The 25,560-nt window shown below is 38.4% G+C and overlaps 1 protein-coding gene across 1 annotated transcript in view; it reads right to left on the bottom strand.

Annotated features, from left to right (window-relative positions):
• Window positions 1–25,258, bottom strand: part of ppp1r14bb (protein phosphatase 1, regulatory (inhibitor) subunit 14Bb) — a 34,246-nt gene extending 8,988 nt beyond the window's left edge. The window contains exon 1 of the mRNA XM_032583070.1: window positions 24,621–25,258. Within this exon, the coding sequence (XP_032438961.1) occupies window positions 24,621–24,821 (201 nt within the window). The 5' untranslated portion in view covers window positions 24,822–25,258. The remainder of the gene's footprint in view (window positions 1–24,620) is intronic.
• Between the last annotated feature and the right edge of the window lie 302 nt (window positions 25,259–25,560).

Raw genomic sequence — 25,560 nt, 5'->3', positions numbered from 1 at the left:
GGAGGATTTCCAAAACAATCCTCCAGACTGACTGACTGCGAGTCTGAACTGCAGATGAGTCCTGGAATAAAAACTGGCTGCAAGATACTGGCAGGCCGGGATGTGGATCAATTCAGAGAATAACGATGAAAAGGTCGGCCTTATCCTGAAATACCTGCAGAAAATCACATAAAATGAGCTTTCTCTCAACCTTTGATGCTGACCACAGAAGAGGAGAAAGACTTCATAAAACAGAAACAAAAGTTTGAGGTAATTTTTATTTCATCCAGCCAAGAACAGTGGGGCAATTTAAATTTTTTCTTCAGTAATAAACAACTAGGGCTGAAATGATTAATCAGATTAATAGCAATGAATCGATTATTGAAATAATCAACTAATTAATCATTAACTACACCATACAGACTCAAAAACATGGAAAGATGTTGAAAGAACAACACACTCAGAGCAGTAATTAAGCCAAAACTGTTAAAAAAATATAAAAACTTTGCATTTAAGATAAAAACCCATCATTGCCTATGAATTTGTTTCACCCAAAACTCTTGATGCAACTTAGTTTTCATGTCACCTGGTTCAAATTATGTAAAAACTAAATCTAACAAGCATCTTTTACTGACCAATTATTTATTTCATCCAAAAAATAATCAACATTTTAGTCCTACACAAGCAGAAACATGTGGAAAAACTAAATTTTTCACGTTTCTGCTTGTAATGATGTTTGATTATTTCCTACAAATGATCAAGTGTAAACTAAAGGAATGCTGCTACTGCATTTTAGGCACTAAAATGTTTATTTTTTTATTTTAAAAAGGATTTTTATCATTTGATTATTTGTATCTTTTAATGTACTCTTAACATTGCATAAAAATGGATTACATGGTTAAGTAAAAAATTTAGTTGAGCCATTTTTCTTCAACCAATTTTTCTGATTACTGATCAACAGAATAAATGATTACTAAAGTGATTGTTAGTAGCCCTAAGATGAAACCATTCTGGTCAAATAAAAGCTAATTAAACTAATTTGTCCCATAAAACAGCAGAATCAGATGCTGTAGAAGTAATTTCTATAATAAATCCCTTTCTGCCTATTTTTTCCCTGATTAGTTGAACGTATTCGTTGGGATAAAAACTGGCTGCTACCACAAAAGGTTTTCCTGTCCTTTAAGTCGAATGAAATGTGTTTTTAAATGATGCACAGATTCTCTCTTTCTAAACAAATTTATATACATTCTGTGGTGAAAATGAGGAAACATCGCTGCGTGCATTTCATATTTAAGAAATACTTTATTAATCCCAAAGGGAAATTAAGTGACGATTCAAATAAAGCTTTAAAGCCCAGTTTTCATCACAAATTTGTTGTTTGGACAATAAGCATAAAAATATAAACTAAGAAACCCTATTTTCTTTAAAAGCAGAGCAGCCATGTCTTATTTATCACCGCCTGAGTTAGTAGAAAGTTTAATATTGATTTCTAATTTCCCCTTAGTGACAACATCTGTGTTATCTTTGGTTACTGGGTCGTCTCTTTTCTTCGCGCTCAGATTTAATTCTTCAAACAGTTTGACTGTAACTCCGCTTCATCCTCTCCATGTTCTCTAAACGTGAGGATCTAAACCTCTGAATCTTCTCCGTTTCTTGCTTTTCAGCCACGCAGATTTTCCTCACTAATCTGCGGTACTGCTGAAAAAGTCCGCAGCTTTAAACAGATTAAATGTTTGCAGCTTCAAGACACATTCTGGTAAAATCTTACAACAGATCTGAGTCCATTTAGGACTTTAATTTTTTCAATGTAACTATTCACCGCCACAGGATGGGACTCCAAACCCAAAGCTCCATGTGTGGATCAGAGTAACCTGACCGTCTGTGCATGGTGACATCCAGCCTGAAAGCTGCAACCAGACTCTTTCACCTTAATAAGTAACACAAGCAACACATTATGATGTAATTAGGTCAGCATCCTTGTAGAACAACAGTAAAACCTGCTTTGATTTCTGGAAACATCTCTGGATGTTATAAGAAGAAAAGATACTGGAGAAGCAGATTCTCCAATTGGGCTGACTTGATTTATTTTTTCGGATTTGAATAAAACTTCTAAACACTTAAAGTAATTAAGGTTAGTGCACACATAATCCATTAATTTAACAGATTAGAAAATCTAGAGTCAAAAGAAGGAATTTTACTCTCATTACCAACTAAAGATGCAGCGATTGTAGCTTTTTCACACCACTTCCAGATTTTAGTAAACCAGATTCCACTGAGGCTAAACCAGGGTTTCTGTTTCACCGACTCAAAATTTAAACCTTTTTAAGACCTTTTCTTAAAAGCAATATGAATTGAATTTAACACCTGTATCTTCACAGAAATGTACAAACTTCATCCAGCCAACTGGTGGTAAATTTGCACTTTCTCATGACAGATGCAAAAAGGTAGCCAGCTAGCTAGCTAGCAGGGGGATGTGAACATTGAATCACAGAACGCAATAAAGATGTCTGAGTGTGACTCAAACTTTTGCCTGACAGAAAAGTCCAACAAGAAAAAAAATACAAGATTAAATTGTCCTGCCATAAAATTTAAGACCTAATGTAAGGCAAACTTACAGTTTTAAATTAATTTATGAGGCATTAATTTAAGGCTGCAGCCCTTTAGTAAGTTTAAATGTCTGGTTGATTTAAAAAGTTTTCATATGAGCCACATCACAGCTTCATGCAAATTAAATCCTTTGCATTTTCACTTCTGGATTTCCGAATTCCTTCAGGGTGCTGAACCTTTTCACTCAGCGAGCTTTAAAATTAAACGCTGCTGCATCTGGGATAACACTTGATCTGTTGGACGGTTAAATCACTCATCCTTTAATAAGTTCACAAATGCACATCTGGATAATCCTAACTATTAAGTTTATATTCTGCCTGTTTAAGAAACAACAGAAAGGAGGGAAAACATCCATTTTACTCAGCAGTCACTTGACTAAAAAACAACTTATATCTTCCTCTGTCACTAAAAACATACAGGCTGCGTTAACCAAAATCTGATTCTTGACAACCAGATCTGCTGATAAGTGACTATCTATGCCTTCCCAGTATTAACTGTGATCCCTTATTGCTCTGACTAAAGAGGTCTGACTTTAAGTAGGTCAAATATGGCCACCTACAGGGACTACACATCCTGTTTCTGATTCATTTGAAACGATCTGCGTGTCGACACAGAAAGAAACCGCACTGTTGTGTAGAACATGTATAAAAACACAGATTGAGTTTAAAGAAGAGCTGTTAGAAAGATGATGAATAGCCACTTTGGCTGTTCTGCTGCCTCAGTAACAAACTGGGATAAAAATAACCAACTACAGGATGGCTAAATGCCCGTTGTGCAACCAAACACAAACCGTCCTTTGGCTGAGCATGAAACGGGGACAAACACGAGCGAAGGGGGAAGAAAAATGGAGGCAAAGGGGCAACACAGGAAAACAGCCGAGTGCCGATAAACAATAAGATTTCACTTTAATTGCCTTGGATGGCTGCTAGAAATCTGAACTTTTTTTAACTTTTAAAAACTGCTTATTGATATTATTTAAATGTACAAACAGGAAACTCATAAGAGGAAGGCTTTAAATGCATAATGTGCAAGGTTTCACTTCTAAACCATGAATCTATTTTGAGCAGCTGTGATTATTCAGGCGGTATTTGTGAGCGTGATGCATTAAAAGTACAGCCCAGAGCTGTTTGCCTTGGCACAATGAAGCAGGTACACGTTATGTTTGGACGGACGCAGGCACCCAAACACACACCAACACTCTGCACCTAATACGTACCAAATATGTGGCCGATTTACAGCTATCTGACTTCAGCTCTGCAACTAAGCTGCTTATGATAATGATGAAATATCTTAAAACTCTGAATTGTGCAAGTCGAACAATTTTTCAGGCTAAAGGGAAAAATTGTGCAATGATTTTAGCCTCTGACTGAGGCTAAAAAAGCACCTAAAGCAGGTCGAGCAACAAATCTTCACCCATGAGCAGCAACTTATTGAGCAATCACAGATGTGCAATAAAACAGAATTTAGCAAAAATACAAACAAATAATGGTGAGCAGGGTAAGTATTTCTTCACAGTGCTCAGCGTCATCTTCTGACAGTGAAGTTAAGCCAACTTTCATTTATAAGGAAACAGTTGAAACATGTTTGCTGCTGAGCTGACAGGCGAGTAATGAAAATCTGGAAGATTTATGTTCGTCTTCCAAAGCCACACTACTCTTTTAATTTGTCTTTGCTCATTAGTTAAGCAGATTTTCTGGAAGTTTTTCGAATTTTCTTTGATTTTTCTCTCAATTTTTGCTAAATCTTGAAGAAAAGTGGAAGGAGTTTCAGGCGATCTATTTTAAGCCATACAAATATTTCAAAACTGAGATGAAATCCTGAAGTTCACAAGTTAAACCATCTTTAGCAATTAACTCAGCCAAGACTGCACAAAGTGCAGACTCACAACGATAAAAAAAGAACACACTTAGCTTTTTTTCCATTTGGCCTTCCTGTTATATGCTGAAGGCTTGCTCTCGCTCTCTTGCAGCCTGAATGAACCACAGATGTATTTCTAGGAACTTTTTATTGGTAATTTATGACTCTCGGTTTCTCTTGGGTTTAGATGCGACATCTCTCAAGACACTTCTCAAAATTGGAAAGGCAAGAAAACATGTCATTCGTGTAAAAGAGAGATCTGTGTTTCATTTCATAAAATAGAAAATGGCTACAAGAAAATCCCAGCTCAATAAAAACTTCCTGATATCTGGTGTCAGACCAACAATTAAACACATCAAAACAACTGGAGCTGTGACAAGGAGCCACGTATATCGTCCCACCATTCATAGTAGGAAGGGAGGTAGAGGAGAAGTATCTTGGATCACAAAGTCTCTAAGAACAGTTCACTTAAATGATTTGGTACCCATGTTTTCCATGCTTTCAAGTGTTGTAAAAGACGCTGTATGTAACATTATAAAGAAAACGGTTTTTACATATTTGTTAAACTGTCACCATGTTGTGAGACAGATAATCTGTGAAAAAATCAATCTCCTCCACCTCCCTCCTGAGCTACTGTTGCCGTCTAAAGAAATGCAACTCTCCCAACCATAAACAACCAATCAGAGCCAGGGGGAGGGTCTTATCGCTGCCAATCAACCTTACGTAGTCGCTGCTGAATGTGCTGATAACGAAGAAACAACTTACAGACACAGGAAAACCATTTATCTCTGGTCATCAGTGGCCATGCTAATTAGCTTGACCATTTATGACAGGCTACGCTAGCTATAGCTTAGCAGAGAGCAAAAGGGGAAAAGAGAGGAGTGATTGACAGCGCTAAGACCCGCCTCCTGGCTCTGATTGGTTGTTTCAAGATAGCACAGTTGGGATAAGGCAAAGGAGCTGGACTTTTTTTTTTTACAATTATGTTAAAAAATTATTTTTATAAAAGTTACCCTGCATATTTGCAGAGAAAGTTACTGTCATCGAGCCTGAAATAACCTTAATTAAAGCAATTTTAAAATAAAATAAAATTGGGATCATTTGAAGCTAATTATAAACCACTGAAGGCCGCTGCATCTCAAGGTGGTCATTCATAATCAGGAAGAAGATGGTTGAACTGAAATTGATCCAGCTCCCTGTCTTATTTTCTCCCTACTTTGATTCTTTGTTAGCCTTCCCCTTCAGCTGGCACGTCCGGATCCCCCCTGGCAGCCGGGAGGTCAACAGGGGTCCAGGGATTAGCAATGCTCTGTGTCAGTCATCGCCTGCTGCTTTTTATCTCTCATATCTCTTTCTGCCGCATACACACTTCATCAGGAATCTGCAGGGCTTATAGGAACAACACGCTCCTGTCTGCCCTCCTTTGAGGACCTGAGCAGCTACTTCCTGTCTGGGAACAGGACCTTGGAAGATAAGTGGGGAAGTGAAATGATATTGTTTGGCTGTATATGCTAGAGGCTAGACCTGACTGAGCGACATTAGTCATATTGTATGCTAATGTGTCTCGGTAATTATAAGTGGTGGCTGGCATCACACGGCGCCTTCAGCCATAAACCACAGTGATCAACAGCCAATGCAATACACTTAATCCAGCCCAACATCTTGTGTTTGAGGTGAACGTTCAGTTTCTGCAGGCTGCTAATCTTCATCTTTGCTGCCCGTCTAATCAGCTGGATGTACTTCCTCACAGGAAGACTATGATGTCCTGTTTTGAATCAAATGAAAAACAGACAGAAAGAGCAGCAGGCCAAGCAGATTTACCGGAGCGGCCTCTATAACCAGCTTACAGCACAAACAGAAGCTGGAAAATAGCATTTCCTTCATTTAGTCGGCACTAATTCCTTCGTTCTTTCTAACCTTTAGATTAGGATTTTTCTGTTTAACTTAAGACAATTATTTAAAGCTTGCAATTATATAAACAGGAAATTTATTGTCTTTATCTAACCTCCTGCAAGTGTTTTTATCTGTATGGACGATGAAATGGAAACTTTTCGTAGTGTGAAGATGAAGCAGATTAACTCAGAGTCTGATGACAGGACGCTGGGCACGGCTCCAAATGAAACCCTCAACCCTTTGAGCTAAATGTTACACATACAAGGAACATGCTGGATGTACGACGGCATATTAGGGTGATTGTAGAGAGAAAAATAAAAAAGGAGGAGCAAATTTCTGCCAAAAAACTCAGACATTTCTAGAAAAAGGAAGGTAATGTTGAAAATTTGTAAGAAAAACTGAGAAATTGAGATCTCTGAGATTTTCTAGAAAAAGAAACATGCTCATTTTCTGAGTTTCCAAAGTCAAAAAAGGTTTTGACTTTTCAAACTCAGAAATTTCCGTGTGTTTTCTACAAAATTTCTGAGATTAATCTCAGTTTTTGGCAGAATTGTTTTTATTTTTCTATTTACAATTACCCTAATATGCCATAGGACTTATGCAACCAGAGGTTATTCTACAGGATCAACAAAAATGAAATTTTTGCGTCCTTTGTAAAAATGTCCTTTGTAAAACCTCTGCGTACCTACGAGCCATGTTCATGTCAGAAGATAGAGGCCTGACCTGCAGTAAAATGGGCAAAAAACCCAAAACCAAATAGTGACGCTCTGGATTTACTGATTTGTCGACAGATTGAACAATGGTAGTGAAATATGGATCATGACCATTAAAAAGCTGATTCTGGACCAAAATGAGACTCCATAGGGTAGGCAGACGAGCAACAGATCCACAGTCATGAACAAATGAAGGTTCTGTTTACAGACCGGCACCATCTGTACTTGAAAGTTTGGTAGCAAGAGGTTAAAACAGCACCAGAACCTTTTCTGTTCTAGTATGAGCCTAACTGTGGTGCTAAAAGTGCCGAGCTTGAGAAGCTAAAAACCAGGTTTATGAAAAATATGTAGATTTTTGTAGAGGCTGAAGGGAAGAGGTGTAAGAACACAACCTGGTGTTTCTCCATTTCTGATTTAGTTTTAACATAAACCTTGATATTCCCCCTGATAAAAACTCATTCCCCTCAAAAATGACAGGTTTCAAGAGGCTTAACCAACGATTTACATATATGAAATAAATAGCGATAAAACTATTTTTGTCAGTTTTTGGTCTACTTATATAATGTAGCATATTAGGGCCACATTCACAACAACATTAATAGATCTCTTTCCTCCTTATGCGAACTTGTGTTCACACAGAGAAGAGTTTTGGAACAGTTAGTAGGGGAAGCATTCAAAATACTGACTCAAAAGCAGAGATTAGTTGAGGTAAACTTCAATAATTGGATGTTCTGGACCTGGGATTTGTAGAAATAAGTTGAAAATGTTTGTGAAAAGTCGTGATGAAAGATCACAACCATGCCGGATATAAAACGAGGTCTAGAACTGCTGGTTTTTCTCCAGAGGCTCAGTGTTGCTCTTTTAGCTGCAGCCCTGCTGGACTTGAAGAGATGGAGTTGGTGAGAGACTGATTGTTCTTTGTGCTGTCAAAATTACAATAAAACACATTCAGGTCACTGGTGAATTGGTTCTTATGGAGGTGGAACAGGAATTTCTCACTTTTTTGTCTCTCAAGACTTTTCGCGGTTGAAACTGGGTCATCGTTCCCAGTATTCCTCCTTTGCTTTTTTCCACATATTGTTTACATATTTTCTCTATTTTGCCCCTATCCTTTTGTCAGGTAAACAGCGCAGGTTTTACTGCTGTCACTTGTGTGACATACTTTTACAGAAATATATTTGTCACTCCTGTGTTCAAGATTAAAAACAGCCTCCATGTTCATTAAGGGAACAACCAGAAGCTTCATTTCTGCACCAGTGCTCCGAGTTGTTTATATATAAATGTGGCCTTATGCTGAGTTAGTCATTTCTGATTTTGTGGGAAACGGGCTGCAGGTAATCTAAACAAAGCCTCACATGAAACTGGCCAACGCTGATATAATCAGCGCACTGAAGACAAACTGTACTTGTACAATCACAAAACTGACAAAAGCAGTGATTTACAGAAAAACACAGTGATAGGAAGACATCTTACTCAGGGAAAAACCCAGAGTTATTGATAAAAGATGAACTGACCTAACTGATAACAAGCAACACTGTCCTCCATGCGATGAGTCCAGTTCAGTAAACGTAACATTTGCAGTATTTGCCAAAGCATTTGAAAGTTATCATTTTGTGTCAAAATGACATGCTGTCCCAGAAATTATTCAAACAATAATATTATTTTGAGACCATTTTCAACTAATTTGACAATAATAATAATCTGAATAATTAATGCAAGTATAGCCGCACAAAAAAAACACAAACATTTAATTTCTGAAACTGGAAAACATTTTGAATATCTAAAACAAACAAAATAACAGAAACAACAATAATTAAAATGGATTATTATGAAGTCTCGGCAACTACAATTGCATTTCAGACAATAATCATTCAGCTTATGCAGGTAAAACAGGCTAAAGTGGCAGGTTGTGGAAACTAACTACTTCGTACTGGGAGTCAAATGTTTGCACCATTTCTCAAAATGTCGGCTTATCAACAACATTAAAGGAGAGCATCCGAATGAAAATGATTGCTCTCATTTTAATTTATCATTTGTTTGCTTGATTATTGTGACAGACTTACTTCTCAAACACACACATTATACACAAAATATTTCAAACACAGACTAACCGAACCCTGACCTGCCCACCAGCTGTGCAGCAGCCGTGTCTGATCTCTGGACACCTGAGTGATTCACACATCAGCTTGTTTGTGCTTTCTGAACAGGCCGCAGGTTTTCTATGCGTTTACTGGAGACGTCTCTGCAGCAGCTTCTCGGCTAAGATGCTGTGCTGGTCCCTCTGGGAGGTAACAACCTGCCTTAGGTAAAGTGGTACTGCTTTGGCAACCGTGCAGCGCTGCCAGGGCTGGAAATCTGCTGTACTGGCTTCCAACAAGAGCATGAAAGCAGGAATCAGACGAACAGAAGCAGAAATTTGAGAGCGACAGACATAAATATGAGCTCATTCCCTAAAAATAGAGATTTGTCTGATTTCTGATATTCAGTTTTGATCAAGTTTTAGCATCTCATATTAGCAAATAGCCACTGTAAACATCATTGGTTTAACATATTCTCATCATTACTGGGTCAGCACGACATGGAAAACATGGAATTGAAATGAAAACGGTGATTATGATTTGCTCAGGTTGGCACAAACTTATGTCTTCTGGCAGATAACTTTTTCTCCACCAACATTCAGGTACAAAACAAACAAAATGGCAAAAGTTTAAAATGGTAAATAGTACGGCTGAGTGACATAGCTTAAAAATAAAATCTCAAGTTATTTTATATCAAATTTGATTTCTGATTTTAATTCATTTTTATTCCCTCACTTTTCTTCCTTCAAAAAAAGGACAAATGACACTAAATATCTTTAAAAATTGGCTTTTATTTGAATAACTCCTTCTGTGAGTTGACCTGAATTCAAAATTGAAATAAATTGAAATTGTAAGGCATGTCAAACAACACTGTAGTTTCTGAGTGGATTAAAATCACTCTGGAAAGCCAAGAAGTGCACTAATGGGGTGGAAATCCAGTTATTCTCAAAATTAAAGCTTCAAAAACTGAATGAATGAATTTCATTTGAATTCATAAAATCAATTTATCATTCAGCCCTAGTAAATAGTTTTGTTTATGTTTGATGTAGGTACATTTAACAAAGAAATGATCTGAATCAGGCTTATGCTGCTTCTTCAACATTCCCTTCTGTAGCCAATATTCTCCTAGACCCTAGGGGGCAGTGTAGAGCACCTACAGCACTCATACAACACTACACAACATGTTGGCAAGTAAAAAACAGAGTGAATAGTAGCAACATGGCAACACCAGTGAGCTTGTTGGTATTTGCAAAGATCAGCACATTTTTCTACACTGACTGTCCGCATCGCTAGAAAATTTCAAAGGTGTGCGGTGCGGAAAAATTGCTCTGCACAGAAAGCTGTTGTCAGTGAAATGACATAATTTGGCGATCACAGGCTTAAAGCTGAAACGCAACAAACAAGTTGTGATTCCTCCAACTGAATTTCTACTGAAATGTCAAACTATTGAGTTTTGTCTCAGTAAAGCGCCTCTATAGTGAAGAATGTTGCTGTTACCGTGATCTAAAGCTTTGGTATGATGCAGGAAATCGTCAAGTAACATTTGAGTTTCCAATCATTGGTCAAAGTCTATTGAATCAAGCAATTCAGTGAGATTTCTTGGTAGAAATCATCTTAAAGTCCAACGACGATTAAGCTAAACTATCAGTTCTTGGCTGATTGCATTTGAAATATTCCTTCAAGTCAAATCCCAACCCTGAGGTGAACATAACATGACTGTTTGGTCAGAACATTAATAAAACTGTCCCGAAACAGAGGAACACAGGTAATTTAACCACAATAACATGACACTGTAGAAGTTATATTCAAACTGCTGCAGGCAAAGCAGATTCATCTCTACCATCAGATCTATCCCAGAGAGTATTTGCATTGTTACATGTAGAGTACAGGAACTGATATGTGCCTCTGCATGACTTCCTCTGATAGCAACCAACTTATTTGCTGATAAGTTCAGGAAACTTTCAGCTGCATCTGCACAGAAACTCCCCGTCTGCAGTGACACCAGCCGATATGTCACATCCTCTTGGTGATGTCTTCAACTACAACTTCAACGCTCTGCCAACTGCAGTATTGATTATCATTCAGCATGGCATCGGGACTCAATTTAATTGACTTGCCTGTGCTGGATACCATCCAGAGTCACATGAACGATGGCATCTGCTCTGATTTGAAACAGCGGAGAAACAGGAGTCTGAACAAAGCTCAACAATCAAAGGTTTGATTTCTGCGTTGCTCCACAGAAGCAACGCATTGGAAGATCAAGACAAAAGTGAAAAGCTTTCAAAGTTGAAAGAGTTTGTACTGTTCAAATTGTTTCTTTACACAGCAATGACACAATGTCTTATGAAGAAGCTAATAAATTCAGCTTCTCTTAGAAAAAATACTTTGTATTTGAGAATTTCCTGTCTGATGAATTGTTTTGGGAAAGCATTCAAGCCTTTAAACGTTTTACATTTTGTCATATTACAACCAAAAACTGGATGTATGTGAAGGTTTATTTGGATTTAAGATGATTGCACAACTTTGTGTTGGTCTGAGTTGTGAAGTGGAAGGAAAGTTAGTTTTTCTGGCAGAGTTGTCTCTATAAGCTTTCCATAACCAGAGACTGAAATGATGCCTGTTTTCTTTGAAAAACATTCATTTTCAAGTCACAGATTCTCAATTGGATTTAGGCCCTTACTTTGATTGGGCCAATTTTACATAAATGTATATTTAAGGGTTGTTGTCCTGCTGGAAGGTGAACCTTTGCTCAAGACTGAAGTCTTTTGCAGCTTTTATCTGGCTTTTATCTGGTAAGAGATATTTAAGGCGTGGGTTTTAGTGAACATAAAACAACCTGCTCCATGTTTGTTTTACGGTTGGAGTGTAATAAAGCAGAATTTCTTTGAGCATGGCCATCACATTACAAATCCCTGTTGTTGCTGCTGAGCAGTTTGGGGGATTGTCCTGTTTTTAGCTCCGCTGTTCACTGCTCTCCAGTCCCTGATGATGAAAATCATCATCCTCACCAATGTTTCATGGTAAAGGTGATGTTCAGGGTGATTTGCATTGTTAGTTTTCCACTAAATAGTCCAAACACTATTTCAGAAATGTCAGATTTGTGGAGTACATGACTTCTGGCGGCTTTAGCGACAAATTCTGCAACCTGAGTTGTGAAGCTTTGTGGTTTCTCTGATTAAAACTCTCCTGATCACCCTGTCTGTTTAGTTGGACGCCTATTAAGTAAAAGCCCAGTAAAATGCATGGAGGTCTGGGGTTATAAAGTGACAAAATATGGGAAAGTTCAAGGGGTATGAAAATGTTAGCAAAACACAGTAGATTAAGGTAAAAATAATAAATAAATGTATTAATCCCATGATGAATTAAATGAGTTTTATCATTTCCATTTGCAAAATTATTTGTCTTTCTTTACCAAAATCTGGATGACTAAAAGTCTTCAGTCTGGTTCATTGGTCTCAACTAGCCCCTTTTTTGTAAGACAATTGTATTTACAGAGACTTCAGTGTCTGTTTTATTTGTTGTTTTGGGTATTTTGCTTATTTATTTTGGTTATTTAAAATGTCGTCCAGTTTCAGTGGTAAATGTTAATTAGAAATTAAAGTTTGTTGATCTTTAAGAGGGTGTAGTTGCATAATTATGCCATTACCATTATATTACTTAAAAATCACCCTCAGTTTCCTGTTGAGGAGTGGACAGGAAGCACAAACGATTCATAATAATACTGTTTACTGAAAAGCTGCCAAACATGAGCGAGACAAAGAGACATATGCACATGCAGAATACCACTGGAACTGGACGGAAAGAGGAGATTACCTGCAGATTAGAGTATGACTGCATACAAACAAGGATTACTGCAGATTATCATTATGTCACTCTTGGCAAGCCTCGTCATTCTTTAAAAACACTGTTCTTTTTATTCTGAAAATGTTTAACAGGAAAGGAGATCAGGAAAGATCCATCCCTGCGTCTTGTTAATGTGATTCCCATCAGTTGGTAAATAAGGAATATGCTGAGTAACTTTCAACCTTTTATTCAATATTATTGAGATTATTTGTGAACATATTTGTTCATACAGATCAGCTATCAAAGCAGTTTCTGACCTCCTAAACCCTTGCAACACAACAGATAATCTGACCCACTAATGCGCTGTTTGTTTTATATTTAGCCAATGAGAGGAAGATTTCAGTAGATTACAGTGAGTGAATGAATTTAGGTTTTTTGTATAACTGAAACATGTAATGAGCAGATTATTTAAGACAACAGAGGTGAAACTGTCAATTGATAATTGCATTATTTTTTAACTTTTACATATAATAGAAAGACTAAAGCTGTGAAGCAAATATTTAATATTCATTGACATTTCTTTCCCCTGTGGCTCAATCCCTGTGCAGAAACTAATTATTCCCTGGTAGATTTTTTTGCTGCATGTATTTAAAGAATCAAAAAACCAAACCCTGTTCACTGCTGTACAAATTTGAAGCCGATCTTCTGGTCATACATGACCTTGAAACAGTATGCATCACTTACTTTATCAAACATAAAATGAAAGAGTAGTCAAAAGAAGACTAATTGTATTCTTAGGGGAGCTTAGAACTTATTAAGCTAAGTGTTATTTTTCTAACACATGGCGTATTGAATGTAGGCTAGTTATTTTAGCTCATAAGACCCAAACGAAAAAATAGAAACGTTTTTTAAAAAGCTAAACACACCTTAAAACTCCATGTAGAAATAAATCAGTGATTTATTGATTGAATGACAACTCAAAACCGAGTGAAGCGTCTATCACCATCACCTTTTTTCCTCCAATTAACTTCAGCATATTCTCATCACGGCCTTTGGAGCTGTGATTCCACCAATGTTCAAAACAAGTTTTAAAATTGACGGTTGATTTTTGAAACTTGAGACATCATGCATGATGATTAAAAATATTGTAGCTACCACAAGTTTGGTTGTACAGATTGGACAGATTCCTCTCATGAATATTCAGACGTCAGACACGAAATATTGCAAAGCCTCTCGAGACCAAACAAGTTCAGAGTAAGCAAACATGGCCGACGAGAGGGAGATAGATTCTGAACTATATTTAACAGAGAACAAACAATACAAAGACGTCTCCCGGACTTTCTACTTCACCACAGCAGTTGTTTTGTCTTCTGTACCGGGGATTCCCGTCCATGTTTCTGTCATTTCGCTTTCTGATTGCCTACACGGCGCGATCAATAGGCTATGTGATTGATTATTCTTGGAGAACACCAAGGACGCTGCAATATCAGACCAAAACAATCCAATATTCTAGATTTTAGATTGGCGGGGTCACAACGTCCTTCCAAGCGGATCAGATCATTCTCAACACACCACACGGCAGGAATGTCTCTTGAGATAATCTCAGAGCCATCACAAGGAGATTGTCAAATGAAGAACAAGGCTTTAGGTAACTGGCCTCAAAGTCAACCAGTCTAACCACGCTTATTATGAGACTTTACAAATCTGGGTATGCTCAAGACCAATTCCAAGAAACTCTTGGAATTGGAACGCATGGAATTCTGTGCGTTCCAGAATGCGGAACGTTATGCGGAAGTGTGACTCCCCACTCCTATTTCCGGAAAGTTCTCAGAGATGAATAGTTGTCGAAAAGATCATCTCCTCTCTTAGAAGTGAGTAGGTGATAATAATAAAACTTTTGTTAAGATCTGGCAACCTTGTTTATCCCATGTGAGCACCATGCCGGTGCCTCTATTAGATTATTACATTCTGCATAGTCATGTGAAAAGGTTGCTACATTTCACAAACTGTCAGTCTCCATTTTATTTTTGGGGTGGGTCAGGAAGGGATATTGACATCTTGCTGATTATTTTGTTAATGTTCTACAGACTTAAAAACCTTTAAATTATATATATATATATATATATATATATATATATATATATATATATATATATATATATATATATATAACCATGACACACAACAGTGAGACTGATCAAAAATCAGCTATTCATTGGTTACAATAAGAATTACTCCACTCCTCACTTCACACCTACTCGCCAACTCAGCTGTGGACTTGATACCACTGGGAGTTTCCAATGCAGGATAACTTTAGCTCTTGCCAATGTTTGCTGACATAACTCACACCAAGGAGTCAATAAGGAGCGTTAAACAGATGAATCAGGGCAGCTCCTTTTAAATAAATCTAGTATTTTAAAATGACCACCAAACACTACACCCATGTTGTTTTTTTTGCAGTAAATGTTTAACGTCTCACTGACTCCAGAGAGGCTTGTACATCATCTTAATGATGACGCATTAAATCGTTTTAGAAAGTGCTCTCATGCAGTATAAAACTGGCTCTCAGAAAGATACAAGCAGAACAAAGTCAGAGGCTGAATAAAGCCGTAACCTGAAAAGCTCCACTGCTGACAGCTTGACTGATGTCGGCTATGATGTTCCTCCTGGGACAGAAATGCTCTGCTGAGTGGATCGGTGTTACCCACCGGACCAAGCTGCTGGCAGAGGGAGTCCAGACTTATGATCCCTGCCTGCCTCCTGATGCCAACAGAAACAAGTCTTGGACGCTTTGTTGTTTTCAGACGGTTAAAAACAGAGAGGCCAATAAACGCGCTAACAAAGAGTCGCTCGTCTGTCTTCTATAAGTACTTTAAAGAGACACTTACGGTAATAATACACACCTGCGCATCACACGACATCACCATTATACTGCCTTTGAAAAGCCTCATCAAGGTGCTCAGAAACCTTTACAGAACGGCTGGAGAAAATAGCATTTATAGTTTTAACTGAATAATAATTTAATAATTACAAACAGAACTTTGCTGAGGACACAGAAAACACTTCAAACTGAGAATGATTCAGAATAATTAGACAGAAAAACAAAGGGTTTCTTAACATTTCTTTATGTTCATGAATGAAAATACATCATAACACTGACTAAAGTAACACACACTGCCTATAAGTACCAGAAAGGATCTAATCAATAGTCTTTCTCAGGTCGATAAACATGTCATCACTTACTCTCCATAATCTCTAAGCCAACCTACAGTGTCTTGCAAATGTATTCATATCCCTTAAACTTTTCCACAGGTTTCCCCATTACCACCAAAAACTTCAATACACTGGAACCAATGGGACGGTGTGTCTGTGAGCATTAGTTTTGCTGTAAGACTTTCCTTATATCTCGTAATTTTACCATAAAGGCGAGACAAAAAACTCAGAGACTTACTGTATACGCTATTTATGATGTTCTTTTACCTAAAAATAGAGATATTGTGAAGTATTTACAAGTAGTTGCAGGAGATGGTGGTAAAAGTTGTCTCCAAACTCCTCACTTCTAATTTAAGTTTGATCTCAGTTTCAATAAACGCTGTATTGTGGATTTTACCTCGTTAGTTGGTGTTTTTTGACTCATCAGTCAGCAGAATATGGTGGCATCTACAAGTTTTTACTTATAACACAAGAAAAACGTTTCATAAGTTAAATAATCTGCCAGTGGAGATAGTACTTTTTAAAATAAATACTACTGATTATAAACCAAGCTTTTTCTTGCTGGAAGGTTACCTGTATGTTAGTTTTGTCTTATGCAAGTGTACTAATGTACTTACAGTAGAAACAAGACAAAAAATACTTGGTATGTTTTTGTGCTTTTGCAGTTTATCACATAATAACTAGGCCTGTCACAATAAACAATCAATCACATGATAAATTTAAACCATCTCAATAATTTCCATTTGTATGATCTATTGTTTGTCTCTCTTAATGCAAAAACCGGTCCAGTCTGATGCTTTGGTCGCAACCTGCCGTGTTTTTAAGGATAATTTTCATTATTCACTTCACTTCACTATTTGTTATTTTTATTGTTTTGTTAATTTATTTTTGGAAATGTAAAATGTCTTCCAGTCCCAGTGTTAAATGCTCATTAGGATTTTTAAAGTTTATTGATCTCTGAGAATTATTATTCCACTACCATTATTTTTACTTGAAAATGGTCTCAAAACAACAATCGTTTATCGCAATAACTTTCGGGACAATTTATCGTCCAGAAAAATTTATCTTGACAGGCCTAAACGAATGTTTTTGTCTCCGAAAAGAGTGAAAACCTAAAAACAGCCACCTCTTGTGCCGATGTGGACAGTTAATATTAGCTGTTTTAGCGTCACACTCCGTATAAAACATTCTCGATTTACGTGGTTTAAAATAAGCTAAAAACATTGAGCCGTTAGCCTTCCCCCGCTCTGGGGGGTTCTTCAGTTTTAACCTCTTTCTGATTAAACATCTTTCTGCAACAGTTAACAAAGCTATTACTGAACACAACTCTGTTAAAAATATTTGAACTATTTTACTAAGGCTAAAACCTCTCAGCGGTAATAGTTGCAAAAGCCACAGCTGTAGTTTAACCTCAGTGAGTTAGGTTGACTGTGTGAAGATCTGTTGATGAAGTTGGTATTTTTATGAACTGTTTGTGCTTCATTTGACTTCCTGTGACTGAAAGCTTAAATATTCGTCTCAATGACTCAACTCCTGGTTTCTTTATACTCTTTCTCCACTTACTTGTTGTCCTGAACTTCCTTCCCATCTTGCTCACACACAGACCCAAACACATGCTTGGTCTGCCTCGCTCACGATATCCTTGGCTGTTCTCCATCTCTCTAATATGGCCGTACATCCAGTCAGTGTTTAAAAAGAAAAACGTTCAGTCACTGACTGTGTCGAGCTGTGGCTTGTGCTGAGTCACCCCTCCTCCTCCCTCCACACAGACCAACAGAAAAACAACTGTGTGTTCAACATGTAGGACACAAGTAACCTATTGCAACATGTGTGTGCGCCCATCGGGGTGTGTTGGTGTGTGGGGGGAGCTTCCTCAGACACAGTGGAGTCATTTAGTCCCGCTGTGCAACAACCTCTCTTTGTAGTCACCCTCATGTGAAGCAGGGCAACACTGATTGGTATTCAGCCCTTTAAGTTGTGCGCTTTAAAGGAGGATACCACAATGTCTGATGCAAACTAAGATGATTACCACCAGAACAAAAATTTGGCAGTTTGAATTATGATTTGCATGTCGAGACAGAGTTCACGTTTACAGGAAGGAGAGCCACTGTGCTGTTATTTGAAACATGAAGTGATCACTTCAGTGAGGAGCTTCATTTCCTCTTCTGTTGTTGACTCTTCCATAGGAAGAGCTACGTTTCCTTTGGCCAGTTTATTGCAAGACTTTCTGCTAAATATGTGGCATTACCTCACTTTGAAGTGCCTTTCTGTTGGATTTATGACATGTAGTATTTATTGCGGTGGCTCACGCAGAACATTTTGATTTAAGGTACATTAAAAACAATTATATCTTCAGCAGATAGTGGAATCTTGGGGTCAGATAATCTCCATAACAACAATCAGACACCATCTACTTGCCATTTAGTTGTTTGGGAGAACAACAGACCCCTGGATTCACAGATTGACAATCAGTCGCCTGAAAATAGCTAATAACTGTCTATTTTATTAGATCAACCACCAAATATACCTTAATACGGACGAATTCTCACAGTAGAAACTGAATTGGCACCACAGCAGAAGCTAACGTCTTCCTTATTTCCTCTCTTGAGGGTTCAGCCAATCAGCGCCAAGCAAAAAAAAAAATGACACTCCTGGATTGGCTGCTGTGCAAACAACAGCCAATAGAGTGTCAAGTATCATTTCACATTGGTATTTTATCTTCCAAAGATGTTTTTTCTTTTGAATATTTTAGATATGCAACTCATTATCTGGTGTCTATGACGACGTTCACACAGCACGCAAATGCAACCAATATCCGACTTTTTGACCGCAGTTGGAACGGTCATATCGCATTTTAAAGGACTTTTTAGTCTTTCACATGACATAATTCTGCCCTAGAAGAAGCAGACACAATAAATCCAGTTGTAAAAAATGGCTGACAGGCCACGAAGAGACATTGCTATCAGTTGTGTTTTCGTTTTGTCAGCATCCTTCATCTTGTTATGATCTTGTGACAATTCAAAATCCATTCATAGACGCCGGCATCCATTATTATTTCCATAAACAGTGCGCTGCTATGTGACGTCTGCGTTCTTTTTCTGCGGAAAAGACCCCAAAGTTACGACTTTGGGGTCGTAAATTCACACAGAAGTCTGATTGCAGTCGCATGTAATCAGTAATATGACCGAACATGCAAAAGTAAAAAGAAAAATTGGAAGTGAGTGTCAACGTAGACTAATACGCTTTGAGTCATTGTTTTGTTTGTTTATCGCAAGAAATATTGCAAAAATCACCAGTATGATTGCATAGGACATTTTTTCTTAATATGGTATTGTCGTAATATTGACTCAAATTTTCCTCTGATATACATTAATTGTTGAAAATTCCTCTTATGTTACAGAAAAAGCCAAAATGCTGTTCAAAGTGTTAACAGCATGGTTAATAATTGACAAATGTACTCAAATTAAGGCTTAAATTTCCAGTCTGCGGTTATTTAACTGAGTTTTAAGATTGTTTGTAGACAGCAGTAGGTGTTCCTAAATTTGGCCGGCTGTCTGTGCTTCAACATTTACGATCCGATGACTCAAGGCGTGTATTTCATCAGCGTTCAGCTGGGTTTAAGTACAGTGCGCCAAGATTTCAACACTGCCTAATTTCCAATAGCTTTGGTGTTAAGTGATCCTCGTATACACAAGGAAGGACAGAGCAAGGAGATAATCGTTTATTAAAGAGACAAACTAAAGCCCTTTGCCGTACTGGGGCTAAAGGCTCTAACAGTCTCCCTGACTAATGACTCATTTGGGAAAAGCTTGAAGGATAAAATTAGATTTATAGAGACGGATAACGCCAAACGTTCCCGTCTGGTTTCTAACCAAATCAGAAGGACTTCTGCACAGGAAGTTATTTACCGCTCTCCAGAAAGTTTATTTCATTGTGAATAAAATAGGAAGAAACCAAAAAACAAGTATTAAGACGACATGTTTCATAAATATTATTGAATTTGTTCGCCTCTACTGCGCGCTGTCACAGGGTTAAAGAAACCCTTCCTCCCACAGACCTCCAAGCCTCTTCCTACTCCTTTTCTCTCTCTCCTTTTTCCATCCCCTCGTATTCCCCTTCTCTTCCCCCGTCCGTTGCATTCCTGCTAACCAATCCTGCCTCTGTTCTCACTCGTATTCCCATCTGCGACTGTGTGGCCACGTTGGACCCTGGAGATTAGGGCCCGCCCACTCGCTCCACTGTTAACCGTGTAGCTACTGCTTGGTTTCCTGCACACTTACGAAAAAGCAAACGAGTCCTTTTAGGAGAAATAAAAAGTTAATGGGGGAAGTTGCCATGGAAATGATGAGGAAATCTGATTGTTCTGCTAAAAGCATCCCAATGACTGAAGGCCGAAACTCACTTAGCAACCCACATACCAAACCACTAAAAGGGTGGCAACGAAGGACAAAATTTGGACAATATTTATAAACCGGCAGCGTATAAAGAAGCCCTTCCTGCCTGTTATCTCCTAGCTCAGGGTTTCTGGTTTCAAGCTAGCATGGCTGGGTTTAAAAATAAACAGAGAGTTGGGGAATGTGGGTTTTGGAGGCTCTGCTGCAGCTGTTCCCACTCCACAAAACGTAGCACACCTATCAGATAACCTGAGGCACCTCTTCATAAACTGCACCTGGGACGAAGGTCCAAATGGGTTTTGCAGGGCCTTTCATCACCTAAAACAGTTTAGTCACATTACAACCTCAACCTTCAGCATATTTTCTAAGCTAGTGGTGAATAGCTATGGCATAACTAAGGAAAATGAAACACAAATGAAACCTAGAAAGTGTGGTATTAACTTGTATTCAGCCCCTTTTACCCTAAAACAAAAATCCAGTGCAACCAGGACTTTCATTATTGGTATAAAGAGAAAGGTATTCTGATCAGATGAGCCCCAAAAATAAATATTTTGGAAATACTGATTCACACATGGGGAACATATTTAAAAGAAGAAAGATTTTATGAGCTTCTTCTGCTGGAACAAAGAGGATGTAAAAGAGTTCATACCTAAAGCTAAACCACCATAAACAGACAACCACAGCTTCAACTGCACCGATCGCAGTTTTCTGGTCGATCACAATCGCCAATCTTTAAAAAGCCTGACCTGCCGAATACAATTTAAACCAATACCAATTTTCTTTTGTTGTTTGAAAAGTTTCTAAAGACAGAGACATGCTCCAAAAAACAACCAAAGCGAAACATGTTTCTACAACCGGGACCATGCAGCAGATCAGAGTGCAAATGCTTGCAAAAGGTTAAGATTTGTTTGCCAAGAATACTTTGGAGGCTGTGATAAAGTGACAAAACCTAAAAATGTCAAAAGGGTATGATTATTTTTGCAGCAGACTTGAGAAATTTAGGTTGACTAAGCACCAACTAGTTTTAACCACATATCCATCCGTTCACTTTGTATTTCACATGCAATGGATGAAAATATGCTAAAATCTGGATGTGAAACGTACAACCAATGCCATGGATTTGTGCCATGACTCCTCACTAAGTACCCACAGCCACTCCGGCAGAAACCACCAGCATCTTCACTTTGATTATATGAATGTTAAACAGCTCATAACGAACAAATTTCAAGCTAGTTTAAAGGGATTTTTAAATTTTTTATAATATATTCAGGAAAAACATTGTTTTTCCTGAATATATTGCTGGTTGATGTTGATGCTGGTTAAGTGAGTTTGTCTGAAACTGGGGTTCCTCTCCAGTTACTGTTCGGCAGCACGTGCTTCACATCTCCCACTCTAACTGAGCCCAGCGCGCCTCCGTCAGTGAACCGACTGTAAATTAATCTCTTTGTTGTCTAACAGCCTCGGCTCAGACTGGATTGGGACACCGAAGAGGGGGGCAACCACGAGTATGGACGCCACCAAATCAAGAACGTGAGTCCCGAAGTACAAAATAAGGCAACACTGTCACATAAATTCAACTAAAAGCTGATTATGCACATGCAAGGATAAAATATAGTTGACAGTTTCATCCCATATATATCCTATCAGGTACTTTTGGGAACTTTATCTGCTTATAGATTATCAGTGCATTGAAACCTCCATAAACAATGAAAGGTTTGCAGAGGATATTATTGGCAGAAAATCAAAGCATGTTGATTTCCAAATCCTCTTTAGGCCCATTAATCCTCTCTGTTGGCTTTAGAGACAGGATGCACAATGTCAGAGAAACAAAAGGCTGCAGTCTGGACTTTCAGACTGAACGTTTCCCCTAATTACACGATTACTTACAGAAAATAGTCCCATATCTATGTTTAGCATGTTCAAACCAGGCGAACGATCTGAAGGAACGTTTGTTGCAGTTTATTTCTTTACCAAGTCAACCTTTTGTTTTTGTCAGTTTCAATTAATTTGTTATTTATTTTACATTGGCTGTTATACTGATAACTGCACTGACTAAACAAATTAAATTAAAGTTGTTTTTACATGTTTGACCGAGCTTGTCAAGCTATTGGTGTATTTAAGTGTGCTGCTCTGGTGCAGAGTTATCAAATAATTTGTTCTATTGGCTGATACTAATCTGTATTGGTATCAGAAGTGAAAAATGTGGATCGGTGCACATCTATTCAAAATTTAATTTAATGTAGTTACTGCGTGCATTTTAGTGATATAAATAACACTTCTTTAAGCAAATGGCATCGAAAGAAGTCCATTTAAAATGGAAATATTATTCAAGCAGGGTTTCCTTCAGTTTATTGTAAGTCTGGCGGGCCACCAGGCTTCACTTGTCACCCCGCCAGGCTAAATATTGCTTATTCATTTCATTTGTTTTTAAATGTTTGCATTTTTAAGATTTTATAGTTGGTGTTCAGGTATTGAGCTTTCAATAAAACATAATTGTCAAGGGATATTTTCAAATTTCCTCTCAACTTTAAACATTTCTTAACTCAAAAATACGGCGGGCTGCTAGATGAATGACTGCCTGAGCTCCACAACCATCAGGCTTAGCAAGTTTTCTGTGGGAAACCTTGTTCAGGTGCTCTATAATTGCTATGCCATGCAGTCACAGGCATACCGTTACCTAAAAGGGAAGTACTAAATAGTTTTCCCATCAACATTTTTATTATTATCGGTCACTAAAAACCTGGCTCTGTCCTGTCCGAAGTCATCTTCAGGCCCTATAAGTCTCCATACTCTAGAGTCTAGACACTGTGGACAGAATATGGGTCAAAGCCGGCTCAGTGGACCTGACACCAGCTTACCAACGACTGACGCCAGCAGTTCTACACCACACAGCTGCCACTGGGCCGCATCAGAGAAACCGCAAGGACCTGCATATGTCACCGTGACCGAGGGTCTGATGAGGTGAAGGAGGATTCTCCTGACAGCTGCATATCCAGTCATCACTTCGGCTACAGACGGATCATTGTAAAGAGCTGGCTGGTCAGACATGAATGACTGGACCTCTACAGTCAGACGAGGCATTTCAGAACCTTGTTAGGACTCACCTTTGGTTGTGACTAACAGGGAAAGACTGGGAAGTATGGGTTTTAAAGATATGGACCAGTTACAGGTACTAAGAAGAGTTTTCCAGACCAGTTTTCTCCTCCTGATTGGAGGACATAGATTGACTTAATGGTCCTTATTGCCAACTTTGGCCTCTCCAATTATTTCACTAAAGTGTCGAAGTTTTGGTTCCCCATCTGGTTAGGCTTGTCTCAATAATTAATTTTGCTTGACGATAAATTGTCCCAGTAATTACTGCAAGACCATTTTCAAGTAATATATTGACGATGAGCCTGTCGCAGTAAGCAATAAATCAATTAATAGCATAAGTTAAAATTAGCTCAATAATCATTTGAATGATTTATAATTTTTCTCTCTTTCATTTTTTTGTGTGCAAAGTCATTAAAATAATTGTCAAAAACCAGATTTTGTTCCACCATCTCATATACTCACAATAAATTCAGTGCACATGGTAAAATATGTTCCCTAAAGTAATAAAAGCACAAGAATTGGAATTGGAGTAAATGGCTTAAAAACAATGCTAAATGGACACACAATGCCAGGTTTAATTTTTAAAAAAGCATAAGATTAAGAAAATACAGAAAAGCAGGTGTATTTAAATAATGTGAAATAATTCTCATGTGTGCTTTAAGCCAGTTTCAGCCAATCAGAACAAAGAGCCACGCTGCCAGCTTCATGATGAGGCTATAAAGCACCATGTGCCACATTTAGCCAACCTGTAGGAGAGGATGGGAAGTTTCCCCCACATCGCTCCTAAAAACCACCAAAAATAAGAGTTTCAATCATTTATTTTCACTGTTTGTGTCTTTATTACTTTAATTACAAACCTGTCCGTCAGGTTTGTAAACAGTTCTGTCTGAGGAACTAGCAAAGCTAGGCCAAAAGCAACGACCAAGAGGCTGATCGCGTTTCTTTCTTCTGGATCAGGCTGATTAATTAATACGCCGCCCGAATCGACAGGCTCGGTTCGGCTGTGTTACCTCGCAGTCGTAGAGGTCCGTTAGCTGGTCGATGATCCACTCCTCCAGGTTCAGTCTCTTCCTCAGCTCCTTTCGGTCGTATTTGACGGTAACCCGTCCCTGCTTCCTAACGGGAGTCTCCGGTTCCTCCGTGGTGCCGGCCGGCGTCTGGAAATATACCCGCGGTTGAGGGCTCGTCTCCGGGCTCGTTACGGCTGCCATTGTCGCTCTCGGTTAGGGGATGATTTTTCTTTTCTTAAAAAAGGAAAATGGACCCCCCTCCTATCTGGAGGTGTGGAAGTGTAAAAAAAAAAAAGGGAGTGTTGTTCCACAAATAAATAGCTGTGTGTGACTTGAAATCCCCCCCGGTAAGAAAAAAAAAAAAAAAGAAAATAACGGTCGCTGGACCTTTTGTTGTACAAAATGGCTCAAAGGGACACTGACATGGGATGTCCGCTTCCACAAAGACAGACCGACTGTTGCGGTTAAAGTGGACCGGTAACCGGCTTATCGGGCTATTTCCAGCATCCAGACTCCCTGCTTCTGTTAAAAAAAGGAGAAGGCAGCGGAGGCAGAGCCGGCCTCAACTCTTCTGGTTGAGTACAAAGAGGAATCGCACGTCGGTCTCTCGGTTCCGCTGGCCCCCGGGGAGTTGCGTGGTGGGCTTTACGGGTCTTTTCCGGGATCCGACTCTGATGGCTCGGATCTTCTGTGTACGAATTGTTCAAGCATTTATTTTTTTCAGCTTTTTGTGCATTTTTATTCTTCTATTTTTGTATAATTGTGCTGTTGTTGTATTTTAATAGTACAGTAAATAAAGTTATATCCCTTCTCCGTTCCGCCGTTCCGAGGAGATGAGCGTGATGGGCTTTCCGGGTTTTTTCCGGGATCTAATTCTGATGGCTTGGCTCATTTTTCCATCTTTTTGTCTGTTTTTGTGCGGTCACTTGTATGCCAATAA

The sequence above is a fragment of the Xiphophorus hellerii genome, chromosome 14, assembly GCF_003331165.1.
Source record: "Xiphophorus hellerii strain 12219 chromosome 14, Xiphophorus_hellerii-4.1, whole genome shotgun sequence".
NCBI classification, from domain to species: Eukaryota; Metazoa; Chordata; class Actinopteri; order Cyprinodontiformes; family Poeciliidae; genus Xiphophorus; species Xiphophorus hellerii.
Note: the sequence above shows the minus strand (reverse complement) of the source record. Positions and strands in the feature narration are given on the sequence as shown.